The sequence below is a fragment of the Natator depressus genome, chromosome 2 (assembly GCF_965152275.1).
Source record: "Natator depressus isolate rNatDep1 chromosome 2, rNatDep2.hap1, whole genome shotgun sequence".
Taxonomy (NCBI): domain Eukaryota; kingdom Metazoa; phylum Chordata; order Testudines; family Cheloniidae; genus Natator; species Natator depressus.
This window is the reverse complement of record NC_134235.1, coordinates 187,034,324-187,052,030: the sequence shown is the minus strand read 5'-3', so window position 1 is coordinate 187,052,030 and position 17,707 is coordinate 187,034,324. Positions and strand designations below refer to the sequence as shown.

Genomic DNA, 17,707 nt, shown 5'->3' with positions numbered 1-17,707 from the left:
TGTGGTGGAAACCTCTTAATCTTGTGGTTGCTAAAATACGCTCTTCTGAAAACTGTTGGAGAGGCTTTGTAATAACTTTTTAGATGAAAGTGCAGAAAATCTATCCAGCCCCTTAACTTTGAGTAACTTGTCTGTAATAGTACACAGAACCTCAGTAAGAAAACTCAGTACTGCTGGAGAGTAACCATGCCATGAAGGGGTGTAAAACATATAAATTTCACACTAAAATATACAATGCTTTGTTTACAAACCAGCATATCCTCGTATATCTCAAAAGTGAGACTTAAATATATTCCTTAGAGTAGTTACATAGCTCTTCTGGTTGCAAAGCTGTAAGTGTCTTTCTTGGTTTTTTTCCCAGTAGTTGTTATAGTACGTAACTCCAGCACTTTTGTAATCCTCTCTTCATTCATATAGATATAAATGAAAAGAACATGACCAGTATACCAGCTGGACTGTGTACCTCTCCGGTATCTTTGTGTACATCTTCCTCTTGCCACCTTTTTAGAAATGTAGCACAAACAGCATTTTTTTCCCCAAACTCTGAATCTCCTTGTTCAAAACATGTATCTGCTTATGTGCTTGAAATTCACATTGAAATTGTTTCTCTGTAACCCAATTTTATGAAGGCTTTAGATGTTCCCCAACATAATGATAAAACTGGTATAAGTTGCCCTGTTTTTAAAATAATCGATCTGTTTCAGGTAGTATGGCTTTACATGTACTGGCAAATATAACTAAGCTAGAGCTAATATGACTGTTTACTCTACCTGATATTTGGAATTTCAAAAACGTAACTGCTTTTATTTCTGTTCAGGCAATACTCATTGTTGTTACAGTTGCCTTTGTTCAGGTAAGAACTCTATTTTGCCAACTTAAATCACATTAGTACTTCATATAAATTCTTCTATGTAAGCAATTGCTGTAGTTTTCCTAGGGATATTGTGCAGTTGTGAATGGCAGAGATGATTTGTCTGTTTCTCAGTTTTTTTTCATAACAATCTTAGATCTTGTCTATAAACAGAACCGCTTTAATCAGTGTAATAGTTAGCGGTACACTTACCCAGGAATAGCTGTGTCCACGCTATGGGGGTTGTACTGCTTTAATTACATTGGCAAAAAAATCACAACACTAATAGTTACAGCAGTACAAAAAACACTCTTGACTACATAGTTTCTTTATTTTTTTGAGCAACCACAATAGGTTTGTCTTAACAGACTGGTTAACTTCTAAGTATGGACTTCCCTGGCTGTTTCAGTGGAAGTTATTTTTTCACTGAGCAGATACCATACTGACTCAAGCACTTATTTTCCAATTTATGTGGACATCAATGTGCAGAGCAGTCTTCATTTTTTATCTTGAAAAAGTTGACTGAAAAAATCATACTTCACAAAGCATATTTTTATTGAAAATTACATACAAAATACAAACTTGAGTTTTTGAAGCATCTGATCTCCAAAAGTGTAAACTATCTATTTTTGTAATCCCAGAAAATGGACTAGTTTTCAACATTGTAGTTCAAACACAAGAGTAGTGCCAAAAATAGCATCTGAGCTGAGAACCATCGTGAGAAATTTCAACTCGGAAAGTTTCAGTTTAAACTACTGAAAACATGAGCTTACAATGAAAGGACTACCTCAGCAGTAACTTAATCTTTGCTGAAAGCATTGCTCTAATAAGAGCAAAGTACTAAAGGATAAAGGAAGGAACCTACAGGATTCTTTCAAAAAAATTGCATATAGGCAAACTAGCAATATATTAAGATTGTGAGCTTGTCAAGGCTCGCAGTATACTTTTGTTTTTTTTACTCCTGAGAAAATTCTGCGCCAAAAAATTCTGCAAAATTCTGCATTATTTTATTTGTCAAAATAATGCAATATAATCACACCAGTTTCAATTATTTTGGTAACTGATGTAAACTAAATACAGAAAAAAGTGACCAGTATTCAGCATTTCCGGAACACATGAAAGTTAAGTTACAAATACTTGGTAACCAATACCCTGCATTCCAGTTGTAAACCTGGTTGGCTACTTTGGAAAGTGCTTGGTTCTGTTTGTCCTGATGTTTTGATTGCTTAATAAACATTTTATTTGCCCTCACTTTTTTTTTTAAATGGGTAAGTAAAACAGATCCTGAGCTGTAATCTAACCCCATTGTGCCACTCAAGCACAGGAAAAAAGCGAGAAGGCACAAAGGGAATCCTCAGCTAGGAAAATCTTACTGTCATTTACAGTAAGGCTCCTTTACACCCCTCTGGCAATGTAAAGGAGCCTTAAAACTTTTACACATGTTTTATGCTCCTAGGGGAATTGATTAAGAATGGAACATTAACAACTATGCAGGCAGGTTGCTACATTTCTGCTCTGCCTCAGGGGACAGAGCCTGCCTCACGCTTACCTCCAAACAGCCCAAAGCCCTACCTCTCCATACCTGGTGAGGCACAATAGCAAGTGAGGGGGCAGTCTCTCTCGCGCCTTCGTGCACACACACCCATTTCGCCGCCGGCCCCCCCTCCCCCCCCCCAATTCCCTACTGTGACTTGCACTCTGCTGGCTGCTCTGGGTTCTTGCACAGATGTCCCCAGGTTGACAGGGAAGGAGCTCATGTTCCCCTCAGATTTCTTTGCTTCCCCATTTTTTCTGCAGGGGGATCAAAGAAATCTGCAGACTATATGAATTCTGTGCCCCTGCAGTGGTGCAGAATCCCCCCAGGAGTAGTCTTTGCAACACCTAGCAGCTTCTGGGCCTGATTTGGGTTCTCTGGGTACCACCTTTAATACGTAAGGCTGGCTTTAAGTAGTAGGTACAAGTTTATAGAAAAAACAAAAAAACCCCACCCCTGTTGATTAGTAACTTTTTCTCTCTCATTTATGTGGTCAGTTTCAAAGGCTTTCTCTCCTCTAATTGCATCTTTTATTTTATTATTGCATCTGCAGGAGTACCGCTCAGAAAAATCTCTCGAAGAGCTTAGTAAACTTGTACCTCCCGAATGCCACTGGTATGGCGCCTTCTACTGTTTCAGACTTAATTTAAGTGACAAAGCTGGTTACGCATTAAACTTAATCTGCTGTGAGTGTAAAGGCACTTCAGGGAAAAGCTTCCTGCCATTTACATAAGCCTTTGATTTCACATTAGCATGTCAAATTGTTACACTATTATAGAGCATGCTAGAGGAAAGGATTTCCAACCATAAGGATAGTTAAGCACTGGAATAGGCTCCCAAGGGACTTGTGGAATCCTCATTATTGGAAGTTTTTAAGAACATGTTGGACAAACACCTGTCAGGAATGGTGTAAGTTGGATGCAGGGGTCTGGACTTGATGGCCTCTCAATGTCCCTTCCGGCCTTACATTTCTATAATTCAATGGATCTGACCTTAGAAATAGTTCATTTTTAAAGCTTTTTAACTTAAGTATAAAATATCACCATGTATCAAGACACTTAGAATGGTGCAAATCAGGTTGTTTCACACCACAGTAATATAAGGACAGTCTTGTTCTCAGTGTCCTTGTTTGAAACTAAGGTCTTTGATTGTAATGCAGTGCTAATCTTCTTAGAATCAGTTTTGTTTTTATCCTGCCTGTAGTAGTATGTAGTAGGGATTTCTGCCCCAAACAAAATACAGGGAAGTAATTCTTAAATTGATGATGCACTTCCACTTTTGATTATATATTTGTTCTCCACAGTGTACGTGAAGGTAGGGTGGAACACACACTTGCCAGAGACTTAGTTCCAGGTGATACAGTCTGCCTGTCAGTGGGAGACAAAGTCCCTGCTGATCTACGCTTGTTTGAGGTATGTGTTTAGAAAATTGTCTATTAAAATTGGTTTGGAGGGGGAAGGAGGCAGGAGGGACAGAAAAGGTAAATGAAAACGTATATACAGGAACAAAGATTATTATTGTCTAGTGGCTAAAATACTTTGTTTATAGAGAATGCTAGTGTTTTATTTCAAAGATTAGATTTTTGGGGAGTGTGTGATACACATACATATAGGTGGTTATTAGTTTTCCTGTAACATTTGGGGAATTGGGAGGACCTGATTCTAAATACCCTTTCAATTTTTACTCCTATTTACTGACTTAATTTATTAGTCAGTTAAGTACTTTCCCTAAATACATAAAATACAGCAAGTTGTGAAATGATCATTTTGTTTTCCAGTCTGAATCATTAACCATCTGGCAGTTGTTTGTAGCTGATTTTGATTTTTGTTGAATCTTTCCTTATTAATCTTATTGGTTATAACTTAAATGTTCCAGTTTGTTCATAATGGAGTATTTAAGACATTATAGATGCTTATGTAGTTGTGCCATTCTATTTTATATCCTTTGCATCAGAAATGTGATCTATAAAATTGCCTAGTTTACTAAATATCTGACTTCTAACACCAATATGAGTAGCTGTGTTTAGGTGGTAGCAATAACACTGATCATATTTATAAATCCTCCAAACACCACAAAAAGTGGGATGTATATTCCTTTTGCTTTCTGTGATCCTTACTTCCCTTGAAGCTGAAAGGTTGGTATGTTCTTAATATTGGTCTCATCTCTGATGTTGTTAAACATATTGAATCTATTTCCCCATGTTAAGTATCCTCACACCTTCTTGTCAACTGTCTAAATGGGCCATCTTGATTATCACTACAAAAGTTTTTTTTCTTCTGCTTATAATAGCTCATCTTAATTAGCCTCTTACAGTTTTGTATGGCAACTTTCTTGTTCTGTGTGTGTCGTCTTACTGTATGTTCCATTCTATGCATCCAATGAAGTGGGCTGTAGCCCATGAAAGCTTATGCTCTAAGAAATTTGTTAGTCTCTAGGGTGCCACAAGTACTCCTGTTCGTTTTTATATCTGATGTTCGGCATTTTGAGGCTGATGATGATGTCAGGGCTCTCACATTAATATTTTCAGGACTCTTGTTGAATTCATTGGAAAAGTCTTAGAAGCACTTGCTGTTTGTTAATGCAGGTTTTTCTATGCAGTGTCCTGTCCAGTTCCCTTTTGAGACTTCTTTTGAAAAGCTAGTATCAAATATAGTTATTAATCTACAGTGCATTTTTTCATTCTCCTGTCTTATATCTGTCATCAGCTCCCTCTGACACACTGTCAAGCCATGGCTTCTTTTGCATTCCATAGTCTCTACCCTAATGCAGCATCTGTTGTGCAGCATCGTATGTTCTACAGAAGTGGCATAAAACATGGTGGTTTTTTTTGTTTTGTTTTTGTTACGCACTTTCCCCGATAACTGTTTTTTTGCTGTTTTTTGTTGTCTCACTCATAAAATTTACAGCATGTTGTGGTAACACTACTTGTCTCAGCACCTTTTCTGTCCTCAGAGTTGCACCTTCAATACAATCAGTCATACGTAGCAATAGGCCAGATCAGTGCTTACCACCTTGAGTTTCATAATTACTGATGCTCTTATTTTCCAACGGTTTTCTAATGATAGCCATTCTCCTCCATCAACCATTATAACACCTCCCTTTCCAACATGGTTGTGGAGTTGTATATGTATGTCCTCTCCTGATTCGTACTTATTGGGTTCTAAATGTCCCTTCTCAGAAACTTGAAGGCCAATTTAGGTTTTTTGTGGGATAGCTGACCAGGTTAGTATATATCCTGATGGTATACTTGACTTGGACTCTTGTTCTGAACTGTGTTTTTTACGTTCCTGATGTGGCAGAGTACAGTAGATACGCTCAGTTTTAGCATAGGTACAAAGGTATGATGGCTGTAAGCTACTATAGGTATTTTCTGTTCCAGCAGTGCTAAGGGGTTGGATGGGAAAGGGGGGCCTTGTAGGACCAAGTCTGCATCTCTCATCTTTTGGTCTTTGTGTATGGAGAACTCAAGGGAGACGTACCAAGAGAAGTTAGAGGAAAACTACTAGATTCAAACTTCTGAATTTCATACAAAATTGAAAATTTTTACTTTAGATTCAGTGTTAGAGTGGCTTTAAGCATTTCCATTTTAAAGTGTCTTTGACAAAGTTAGAAGCATTTGCAAACTTCTAATTTTGGGCTGAGATTTTGTTCTTGATTTTCATTCTGAAAGCAAAATTTTGGCTTTTTCGCACATGAAAAGTTAAGCCCTTTGGTTTTTTGCAAGGTGGTTGGTTCAAAAAAAAAAAAAAACACTCTAGTGCTTATGCAATATGAGGTAGAAAATTGAAATTTGACGACAACCCCTAGGTAAAACCCTTCAGTGGTTTTGTGAAAATTTGTTCTGACTGGGCCACAGTAAAGAATATTAAAACATGAATTTGCCATGTGCACTGGTTTTTATTATGGCTTTACTAGTTTCCCAATGTTCCATTGGCATAGAGCATGTGTGCATAAGAAAACTGTATGGGGGTGAAGGGAGGCAAGGAAATTCCAACAATTTTTCAAAAGAACAGATTTCAAAGTGAAGACTCAAAGCCAGTGAATGTCAAAGATAAGTTTACCCATGTGAACTTAGGTCTGCCCCCTTTTCTGTATCTGTCCCAGTTTGATCTTCAGTTACGTTATCACAGATATTTTTTTTCCTTATGAGACCCCGCCTCATTTGTCAATGCAGGTTGAACAGTGAATGAAACAAGGTTACGTTGTGAATGATGCAAGAGTCCTGCAGAAAATGACTGTGGGCCAGATTCTGTGCTATGCCCAGAAGTGCTGTACCTGGTAGAGGAGAGCAAATGTGATTTTTTGGGTTGTCTGTGCCCTTGGAATTCTGGGTCACTGAAGGGATCAAAATGGAGAATGTAAGCATTCGTATGGGTTGCCCTAAGTAATGGCAGCTTCCCTACTGCTACCTGTGGCCTGCAGCACAAGCTAGAATGGCTGTAGCTGTGTGCAATGTATGTCTGGATCTTTCCACTCTGTGTCCCTACTTTGAGGCTTTTGAGGTGCTTAGAATCTCCTATGGAAACTCAATGCGGTGCCTGTGCCAAAGGTATTGGTCTACAAGGAGCTGTGGGAGACTTTTCAGCTCATTTTCACTGGTGGGGTTGCAAGGTGGAAGCTGCAAGGGGCAGAATCCCTCTGTTTTCTAGATATGCTCTTGTGTGCCAAAGGTCTGTCAGATGTCCTAGGGTCTAAAATTGGGTTGAAATATCCACAGGAACCATGATTAGAGGCAGACCGTCTAGAAAAGATTAGATTTATTGCCCTTTGTACAGATCACCCACCAACTAGGTCCTCCAAAAACACTTAGGTTTATCCTAAGCATTATGAATAGTATACTTACAAAGTGAGAAATGCGCTGTTTTTTTACAAAAGAATATAACCATGTTGGTTTGACTGCTTCCAAAAATAATTAGCAGGTGGGTAAACTACATGGTCTGGGTAGTTGAATCCCAGATAGTGTCTGGCTGGATTTAGGAGATATGCCCTTAATTGGGATCAGCTTTATAACAAGTGTGTAAATCCAAGATATCTGAATTTCTGCTGAATAGGAAGAAACACTTAACTATTCTCTTCAATTTCCTTAAAAATGAAATGGACAACTTTAACAGCCTGCAGACATTGTCAAAGGTGGTTTGTTCTTTGTTGATTTCTTTGCATGCACTCATGTAACAAAATGTTAGGATTTGTGAATATTAGTTTTTCTTCAGAGGGATTGTAGACTGCTTCTGATCAGATATATTCCATTACGTAGAAAACGGAAACATAACTACGGCTGTGTGCACTGTACTGTATTGGTTTTAAGTCATTTGTCTAGCTTCTGTCTGCAACTCAGTGTTAGATTCTTTATTCTCTATCAAGACAGTCACTTTTTTTTTCCAGCTGCCTTGAACCAATGGAAGTAATTTACTGTTAAGCTTCATAGGCGATTTCTGGAGAAACAAAAGACTGCATTTATTTGCATTGCATGACAATTTAAAAAATTAGCTTTGCAAATACTCGGAGTGTAAATAGTTTAAAAGCATATTCTTGAGTTCCAATATTCCTAGCATGACCTTTTTAACAGAGGTTGCAGTTGTACATGAGCATGTTGAGGTAAGGGCTTTTTGGGATAAGATCAAATCTGCTTGACTTTAATGACCTCCCTTACATGTATTTGGATCTCATTGAGAATGAGGCTTATTTTATTAGATGATGCTTAAGACGTCCACTAAAGTCTAAGAGTTTATTCTTAGCCCTTTGTGTCTACAGGATTTGACTTGTTTCATTTATAAAAAGCATTGCATTGTTTGTATCTTAGTAGACCTTTTGCTTGTCTTGTGCTTTTTTTAGATGAAGTTTAGTCCAATTCCAGCTAGTCTCCTAGATCTATATGGGCCTATCCTTTCACTTCTGTTCTTAATCAATGACAGATGTGTGTTTTTTCTTTAAAAAACACAGTAACTGGTTATTTTACAGTTAAAACCCTGGGAAAAATCATTTTGTTGATGACACATTAGTGTTCATCTGCACAGCAAAGTAGGCCAGTCTAAAAATGTGTGGGATTTGAAGATGCAATGTAAACATGTAGTCGACTTCATAATATCTTAGCATTATTAGAGAAACCTCTGTGAAGATGTGACTGCTTAAAGAGGTTTCTTTGATGCCCTGGGATTTAGACCAAATTAAATGAAAAGCCCACAGTGTGGATCTACATTAGATGAATATGTGGCTTAGCAACTTATTTGTAGGGAAGTGACACACACAAATGATCTAATATATTAGAAGGGTCCTAGAACAAAATACCTAGTTTCTTGCTTGATCATGTATGTACATACATGCATATAGATAATTGTTATATTTTCCTTTTTATTTATAGATATTCAACTGAAATTGCATTTGCTCTGACAAAACTCAATAAGTTAAACCTGAATGAGGAATATAGATTTAGTGAACTGCCTGTTTTTTAGGTGATTGGAATTAAGAGTAGGTTTTAGAAAGGTTATATGCCTTAACAGTACTAGTCAGAGGGGGAGGAGGAATAGGACAGTTGAAAAACTAGTTGGTTTCAGAATATTTAAACAGCTTCTAAATCTTCAGTCTAATCTTCCAGCTGATGACTGTTTTAGAAAACTGCAGAAATTAGAGTTAAGCAGTGTTTGTCCTCTAAAGCACTTCAGGTATAAGAAAAAAGGAAAAATCTTTACTGAACTAACTCCCACAGCATTTGCTGAAAATCTCATTTTTCTAAAACGTGAAATTTGAAACTGCCTTCACCCTTTGTAATCTCTATATACTAATGAGCTATCCAAGTATTCTGCTAATCCTCTCCAAAATCAGAATGTAACCCTGACAAATAAAATATTGCATATTACAGTTCAGGCTTCAGACAAAATGTCTCTTGGGAGTGATTATGTAAATGTTTCAAAGTCTCATTTTTAAAGCTGAACAAGGAGACCAATGCAGTTTGTTTTTTAATTCCATAGATAGACTTGAGGTACTGTACTGTTTACATAAAAAAGTAGCACTTTCTGTAGCTGTTCAATTCTACATAGATTTTATTGATTGATTGAAAGATTAGTTGCAGTTTTTGACAAGTGTCCCTTTTCCTTTATTGATACAGCACCAACATTTTAAAAATGGGCACTGCCCTGGTAACTATTTGAGAGAATAGCAGGAAATAGAAGGGATATGGCTGATCACAAAGCGCTTTAGTAAAGGTAGTATCCTTTTTTAATGTTAACTACATTTTTATCTAGTGATCTATATTCATCTTGCTGTCCAGCACTGATAAAGAATACCCAGTACATTAAAAATGGCAACATTTTATTTTTGAACTGGAAATACCTGAAATGCTGTGATCTGCCACAGCATTAGCTGTTTTGAGTGCAATTCAATTGGTCCATGTTTACCTTTGGAAAGACCTCCTTTTGATGAGTTTAGGTGTTTTAGTGAAGGATCTTCCCATCTGTCCTTAAACACTGTTCCTCAGGTAGCTGGCTAAAAGTGTAGACTGATTAGGGAACACCATTTATTTGTAATCTATTTAATCAACATCCCTTTACAGAGTGATTACAATCAGGGGAAGACTAGAGCAGAGTAGTCCTTTGTGATTGACTTCTGGCTCATTCAAGAGGCTAGAATAACTCCCATTAAAGACCATGGGAAAGCCTTTAATGGGAGTTGGATTTGACACCAAGACCCTTCTAGGTGATATATTTTTATATTAAGACTTCTATTTTTTGCTTTGCACTACCTTTATTTCTTTACCCCATGTGTTAACCTGTCTTATTTTTCTTAATACTAATTCTTCCTTTTTCTGCCAGACTCATTCCTGGGCGGTTCTGCTGATTAAGGGAATCTAGACTAAAGAAACATGATTGCATAGATGAAAATGTATCTTCTGAACAACAAGGCTGCCTTGACTATTGACAGGGAATGGTATTTTTTTTCAAGAAATTAAGTGTGAACAAGCACTTTAGGGAACAGGATTCTTGTTAGGAGTTGCCGAAGAATGAAGCTAAGAATCCTCTCATAGGTGAGAGTGAAAGGATGATGCAGCTGTGCGTATGTACTTGCAATCCTAATCCTTTTGGTTGGTGGTTGAATGGATCACAATAGCAGCCCTTCTTTTGGTGGACCAATAGGGATACTAGGGTTTGGGAATCCAGTTGGTAGTGGTTTTAATAAAGACAAGTGAATTGCATCCTCACTTATAGTCAGTACTGTGCCTCTACAGTTTTTTCCAAGCTGTTAGAGTATCTGTTTCTTGTTTTTCTTCAAGTTGTCCTCTGGTTTAATACCTAAGATCCCAAAGACTTTTACATTTTATTGAACTGGAGGATACATTCTGTACAACAGCTTGTTCATTTACTTAGTTTTCAACTCGCTTCATTAATTATAAGAGCATGTTTAGTTAACATGTGTAATTTCCTTACACATATGCAATACATTTTGTTTCTAAGAAGGGAATCTGAGGGAGAATTTTTAACTGTCGCAGCATTCTGAATACTTTGAAAAACTCAGTGCTGTGCAGATGGACATGAAGCTTTTTACTTAATCAGTATGTTTTGTTCCCAAAGGCTGTGGATCTTTCTGTTGATGAATCTAGTCTGACAGGTGAGACTGCTCCTTGCTCTAAATCGACTGCTCCTCAGCCAGCTGCTACCAATGGAGACCTCACCTCCAGAAGCAATATTGCTTTCATGGGAACACTGGTTAGATGTGGAAAAGCAAAGGTAACATCATATTGGTCAAGAAGAATGTACTGCACGTCTTAATTATTTCTAAGCTGTCAGATCTACTTTAAAGTTCATCCATCTATTGACAGTGTAGCTTAATAGCTGTACAATATTTACATTTTTCTTAGACCAATATTTAAAATGCATGACCTTTTGTAATTAATATAGAAATGTTTAACTACCTGATGTACTATAGCAGAACTTTTTTTGTAGCTTACTTCAATTACTTGGTTCCAATGACCCGTAGGGGGCAGAAAGTGCTAAAAGGGGAGTGTGTGTTTTGTGGGGGGAGGGGGTGGAAATTGGCCTGTGAACACCACAAGGTCTCCCACATCGCATGAGCACAAGGCCCATCTGCAAAATTCCTGGTCTTTTACTTCTGGGAACCATTCCATTCAACTGCACTGGAAACCAACCACTGGGGGTGCCAGCGACTAGCTTGGTCATACCCCACCCATATTGCCTGGCATCAAAACTCCTAGTGATCCATTCCCTCACATTCCAGAGCCAGATGTCTCTCCCAGCGTCATCCCTGAAAAACTCAGGCCAATTGTAACAGGTTTCCCTATGCTGAACCACTAGTCTCTATGAATATCCTGGTAACCTCATGGTTCACATTCTTCTGGGCCTTATCCCTAGGAGTCGGTTCATCAGCTCTTTATCAAACCCGCTTTCTGACCAGACCATTCTTATGTCTGGCCACAATTGCTTGATCAACCCAACATCCCTCTGAATTCAACCCCTCCGGTTGACTACAGTGCAGGCCCCAAGATCATTTTTCTCCAAGGTGAATAACCAGGATTTTAGGTGGGTGCTCATTATTCATAATGAATGCAGAAAAGGCATGAGCTGATCCCCGCCCCCTCCCCCCGATGCCTCTCCTGCTGAACCACTGAATGTGTACAGCTTTAGTCTTGAAACTCAGCTGCAAATCACCTGACCACCTTCTTGTGGGTCCGGTGTGCTATAGAGAGCTGGCAAATCCAAACATCAACTGTGTTTTGGATGTCCCCCTCCCCTGGGGTGGATATAAACCTTTAACAATTCAATTTCCAGTGTCCTATAGCCTGAACCTTTTGAGACAAAACTCGCTGCTGCTGCACTCCTGAAAGAATGTGTACCAAAGTTAGCCAGGTGGAGACAAAAATAGGCAAACACTTTTTACATAACTGCAGCAAACCGCTTCCTGACAAGATATCAATCACCCTTGTACAAGTAGCGGGCCTGGCTCCTGATTATATATTGCTAGGAAAGTTTTAACTGCCCTTATGGGACACTGGTATTCATTCACACATTCCCAAAACACCACGAAGACCCCTTTCTTGTTTTGGTCTGTTTTTGAATACCCTAAGTGCAGTGACGCTGCTCTAGGTGACAGCCATATGTCCAGTAATTCCAATGCCTGCTTGGGCCTGTCTGCAGCTGCTTGAGGCAGCTCACTTACCCTGAATGCAGCTGGAATGGAACAAAGACTCCCCATGGCCCAGACTACAGTTTAAATTAATGAAGGGGGAGGGTGAGGGAACAATTGACTTTCTCCTCTACTGGCCAATGAATGGCTAAAGCAGTAGTCCCCAAACTGTGAGGCGCACCCCCCCTTGGGGGGTGCAGAGGAACGTTCAGGGGGGAGGGGCGTTTATGGTGGTGCGCCACCATAGCCTTGCTCTGCCCCGGCCCCCTGCTGCAGCTGATGGGGGAGGAGAGGCACAAACAGGTGTAAGAGGGGGCATGAGGTGTAAAGTTTGGGGACCACTGGGGTAGAGCCTCTAGAGGGGGAGGGGCCACCCCTGCATTCCTAGTGAATGCTATCCTCCTTTCTGCTGGGGCTGTCCCAATCACTGCTGCTCCTATCAACTTTTCTATCCATAGAGGCAGATGGGTGGCATTGTATTCATTGAGAGATTACTTGAGAAGTTACTGAATACTTCAGCAGAGTGTACAAAAGGCTTGCAAAATGCTTATCCGACTTGTCCAGAGCACTGAGAAAGCGTAAAAAAAAAAAAAAATCAGTACAGCCAACTAGTCACTATTTGATCCATAGACTGTAAACAAATTGTCAAGAACCATTAACCGTTGATATAAAGTCTCAAATTGGAATGAATTTTATTTTTTAGGGGATAGTGATTGGAACTGGAGAAAACTCAGAGTTTGGGGAGGTTTTTAAAATGATGCAAGCAGAAGAAGTAAGTATTAATACTTCAAGCACAATACACTTTTTGTAAATGTAAATACTTCTTTCCACCAAAAATTTTGTTAGTGGAGCTTGCATTGGTATTTTAGCACAGAAATTTGGAAACAAACCTTTTTTCTTATTGGTGTCACTGTCTTTTTTAATTTTTCTTCTCTTACCCAAAAACAAGTCTGAACTCAGAGCATGAAAGCAGTAATTGAATTCAGATCAGCAAGCTAATCAAAATTGATGTAAAATGTGCAGATAATTGAAATAAGATTCTGAACTTGTTAAAGATTCATTGCTATGCTAGAACAGTTCTTAGAAAAAGATGTGGAAATGCATTCACTGGGAATTGTTTCTATTTACATTAAATCGTCCTGATGCTCATCATATAGGATGTAATGGTTTCATAACTTGCTGAACAAAGGTTTTCCAGAGAAATGACCAAAAATCATGTCCGATATGGTGGTCAGAATTTCTTTAATCCTTTTTGGCTAAAGGGTCATTGTCAAGACTGACTGCAGCAAAATGTATATATCTTTAAATTCCTTTTTAAAGCACAATTTTCTTCAGAGAAAAATTACTTTCAAAAGTCAGCTTGCCCAAACAAGGGGCTTCAAAAGAGAAGTGTGTGTGTGTGTTTGTTTAAAATCTGGGCAACCGGCCAGAAACACAGCAGTGCTGCAAGGTTTCTCCGGATTAATGGATTATTGTCATTGTGCTCTGCTTGCCACTTGGTGTGGGGTTGAGGGGGAGAAGGAGGAAATGCCTTGTATTGAAACAAACAAAATCCTGAATTCACAAAACTTCAGAAATGAGGATTTCATAAGTGATGTCTTTGCATTTGTGTATCTTCTTTTCTTTTGATTTAGAAAAACAAGCCCCCATACACAGGCTCTGAACACACCCTATCACAAAATTAAATATACATTTCAGTGTAGTGTTACAATTAATTAGTATGTTTCCATATTAATTGGAATGCAAAACAATCAATTACAAATGTTAACCCGATGCCTCCAACCAAAATAAATGTAATAAAGTCTAAGCTCTGTAGGTGGAGGAGGAAAAAGCTTGGCTCAATGCACTTATATAACATTTTAATGAGTAGTTGGTGTGTGCTAGAAAAGTCTTTTGTGAAAGAAGAAATTGATATCAAACAAGTCATAAATCAAAACTGCATCTTTATTTCTCCTTGATATGGAGATAGTTAGTTTGTTAAATTCCATAGTGAATAAATGTTAGATTTTACCTTGGTCACTTTCTGCACTTTGTTTACCTAAAGTCTCTCTGCAGTTTTAATTGGCTATGGTATTCGTCACTTCCTTTCTAAACTGTTGTACAATATTGTTGCTGTCCACTATTTTAAGCAATTTAAAACTATTGGGTTTCACTTATGTAATTGAAGTGACCCTAGTGCTTTTTCATCTCTAGTTTGTATGGAAATTATACAAAGTTCACTTCATAAGGTGTTCCATGCTGTATTGTCCGTGTCCTTTATGATAATTTAGTTAAGGTATCAATTGTAATGGTTCTTAATTAATGAAACTGTGAAGTCTGTTAATAAATTCTCTCAAAATAGTTCATTTTCTATGACTACTGAGTGTAAATGGTACCCAGGAATGAGGTACAAGGGTTCTTAAGTTTGTCTGTAATGCATTTATGGGCCCACTTTTTTTTAATCAGAAGTATTTGTCCATTTTCTCATCCTTCTTGCAGTCTTTTTATTGCTTTATGTTCAGCCAGATGTGGGAGAATAGGGAGGGTCTGCAGTAAGGAGCCTTATTTGGTGCTGCACCAAAATAATGTGATAGTTAAGGCAGTTCCCTCTTTGCTCTCAGCGGAGACCTGAGGTTTCTCTCTTCTCTTCCTGATAACAGAACACTTCCTAGATGTCAGTTGACACTGCAAAGTTCTCAATTATGCCATGGATATTAGGAAGTCAGAACACTTATCCTTCTACTTCCTGGGCACCTAAGCTAGACATGATTGCATCCCTGAGCTCCCAGATCTAATATTCTGTTTTAAGCCTCTTTGGGGAAAATACTTCCCATTGTGTTGGAGTTAGGAATGAGCCAAAGTACTATTCAGTAATCTGAAGTGCCAAGTCAACTTGGCTATCCTCTGTGCAGTTGTATCCATAGGATTCTGACCCTTTGCTTTTACTCTAGTTTTTGGAAAGCTTTTCTTAACTACTTAATAGAGCATTCAGTATCTGCTATATGTATTTTTCATACCATAGTTTAACTTTTGTGTTACTGTGTAGATGACCATTGGAACATCTAATGTAAGTGTCTGCTTTCCTGTCTCTTATTTTATGGTTTCTAACTTGCTTTCTACAGAAGCTGGTTTTGTATGCAGTTGTCTGTTTTTTGGCATTAGGTGTTATGTATCTTTCTATGGAATGACAAGTTCTGAATCTCCTCCAGATGATCGCTCTCGCTCTCGCTCTCGCTCTCGCTCTCGCTCTCGCTCTCGCTCTCGCTCTCGCTCTCGCTCTCGCTCTCGCTCTCGCTCTCGCTCTCGCTCTATATATATAGAGTCTTTCATGACTCTGATACTTGTTTAGACCTTGAAAAAGTCACATTTGTTCCTCTGGTACCTGGAGCCATGGGGTTGTCTGTCTGTCTTTTCAAGAACTACAGGTCTTCAAATCCACTTTGTCAACTTGTAAATACTCAAGATAAATAACTTGGTACATTCAAAGCGCTAGGAAGCTGCTAACAAATTATGTTCTTCACTCTAATGAATTATTATTTGATGCTTGACTTCCACTTCTCGTAAGAGTGGAACAGAGCACTAGATAATGCATAGTGCACAGATATTTCTAAACCTAAATGTGGCTGATAATTGTACATTTTGGTGGTGTCAGCTTTGACAGAGTACCCATTACACTTTTACATTTTAGAAACTTAGTGTCATACTTTGTATTGTAGTGTTGCTTACATTTTTGTTTAAACATTAATGATTCAATTGTCACCCTGAACTCTTACATTTCATCAAGGCTCCAAAGACACCTCTGCAGAAGAGCATGGACCTTTTAGGAAAACAGCTTTCCTTATATTCCTTTGGTATAATAGGTAAGAACATATCTGTATCTGCATTTCAGCTTTTTAGGAGCATTCATAATTAATTCCTGCTAGACACTTATGTAGCTGTAAACGACAAAAATGTTGGTCTTGTAAAATTTTGGGATTTAAAAACACTTTACTTTTCTGCTTGCTTTTTAATTTTATTGGTCTGTGCTTATTGGTATGGAACAGCAATTGATTGAAAACTGCTAAACCAATGTTGCTTTCATTCTTGTAGATCTTTATTTGTTGCATATGTCCTGCTGACTGCTACAGATCTCTTCTCCCACTGTCATATTTTTCTGATACTTTCCTACTCTAAATCATCCTTTCCTTTTAGATGGCCACTTGTGCCTCCTATTTTAGTTCTGAGTCTCAGTGCCAATGCTGCTCAGTGGTTTAGCTGACAGAAATTTTATTTCACTTTTGATGCTGAAGGGTATCGCCATGCTAACAGACCCACATGACACTGGCTAAGGAAACTAAGCTTGGGTTCTAGAGCTGCAATATATAGCACAAATGACAAGTTTACATGTGCTTAATGTTCATCCTGAAGCCCTTACATTGTTTTATATTTAAATACACCCCTGCTTTGTTCTGTTTGTAGGTATTATTATGCTGGTTGGCTGGTTGCAAGGAAAGCATATCCTTGATATGTTTACTATAGGTGTGAGGTGAGAATTTCATATCAAAGTGAAAAATATTCTTCTTTGAACACTAAAGCAAACACTTGAAAATCAGTTGCATATGTACTTTGGTATGTCTGTATAATACATGCTATGCTTTTAAGCCACTTACATTTCAAATAAATGTAACAGATATTCTGCTATGACACGAGAATGGTCAGTCACTTCCATTTTTATGCTAAAATGGTATGTATACTGTGCTTGACTTATTTAAATCCCTAAATCTATGGCCTAATCTCTAGATGTAGTTGCAAATTAAAACACAACTAACATCTGTATACATACTGTAATAACCAGAAGTTTAGATTCTGTTTAATATAACCACTAGAACTCACATTTAAGCCCAAAAGAATAAAATTCACTAATTTGATGGACTCTGGTGAATGCTTGAGTAAATAAATATCTTGCTTCGTGTCCTAAGACTGTCTGTCTCCCTCAGGGTGGTAGAGGGAGTAAGTTCCCCAGAAAGAGTCCTTCTGTGAAGAATGACCCTTATGTTAAGTGTCCCAATGATCTACTCTAGGAAATCTGCCTCACATACTAACTTTGGTAGTGCATAGGAAAAAAGGTGATCCTTTTTGGGAAAAGACCCAGACCATATAGAGTTTTATATGTCAAACCAGCACTTTGAAGTGCATCTGTGAGAAACTAGGAAGTGCTAAGTACTCTCTGCACC

At 38.2% G+C, this 17,707-nt stretch overlaps 1 protein-coding gene across 2 annotated transcripts in view; it reads left to right on the top strand.

The window, feature by feature from the left end:
- The window catches only part of ATP2C1 (ATPase secretory pathway Ca2+ transporting 1), a 78,957-nt gene that overhangs the window by 26,647 nt on the left and 34,603 nt on the right, over positions 1-17,707 (top strand). For both annotated transcript variants that reach the window (XM_074945579.1, XM_074945580.1), the window contains 7 exons: positions 818-853; positions 2,938-2,999; positions 3,688-3,796; positions 10,946-11,101; positions 13,219-13,287; positions 16,279-16,354; positions 16,953-17,019. In XM_074945579.1, coding sequence (XP_074801680.1) covers positions 818-853; positions 2,938-2,999; positions 3,688-3,796; positions 10,946-11,101; positions 13,219-13,287; positions 16,279-16,354; positions 16,953-17,019 — 575 coding nt within the window. The remainder of the gene's footprint in view (positions 1-817; positions 854-2,937; positions 3,000-3,687; positions 3,797-10,945; positions 11,102-13,218; positions 13,288-16,278; positions 16,355-16,952; positions 17,020-17,707) is intronic.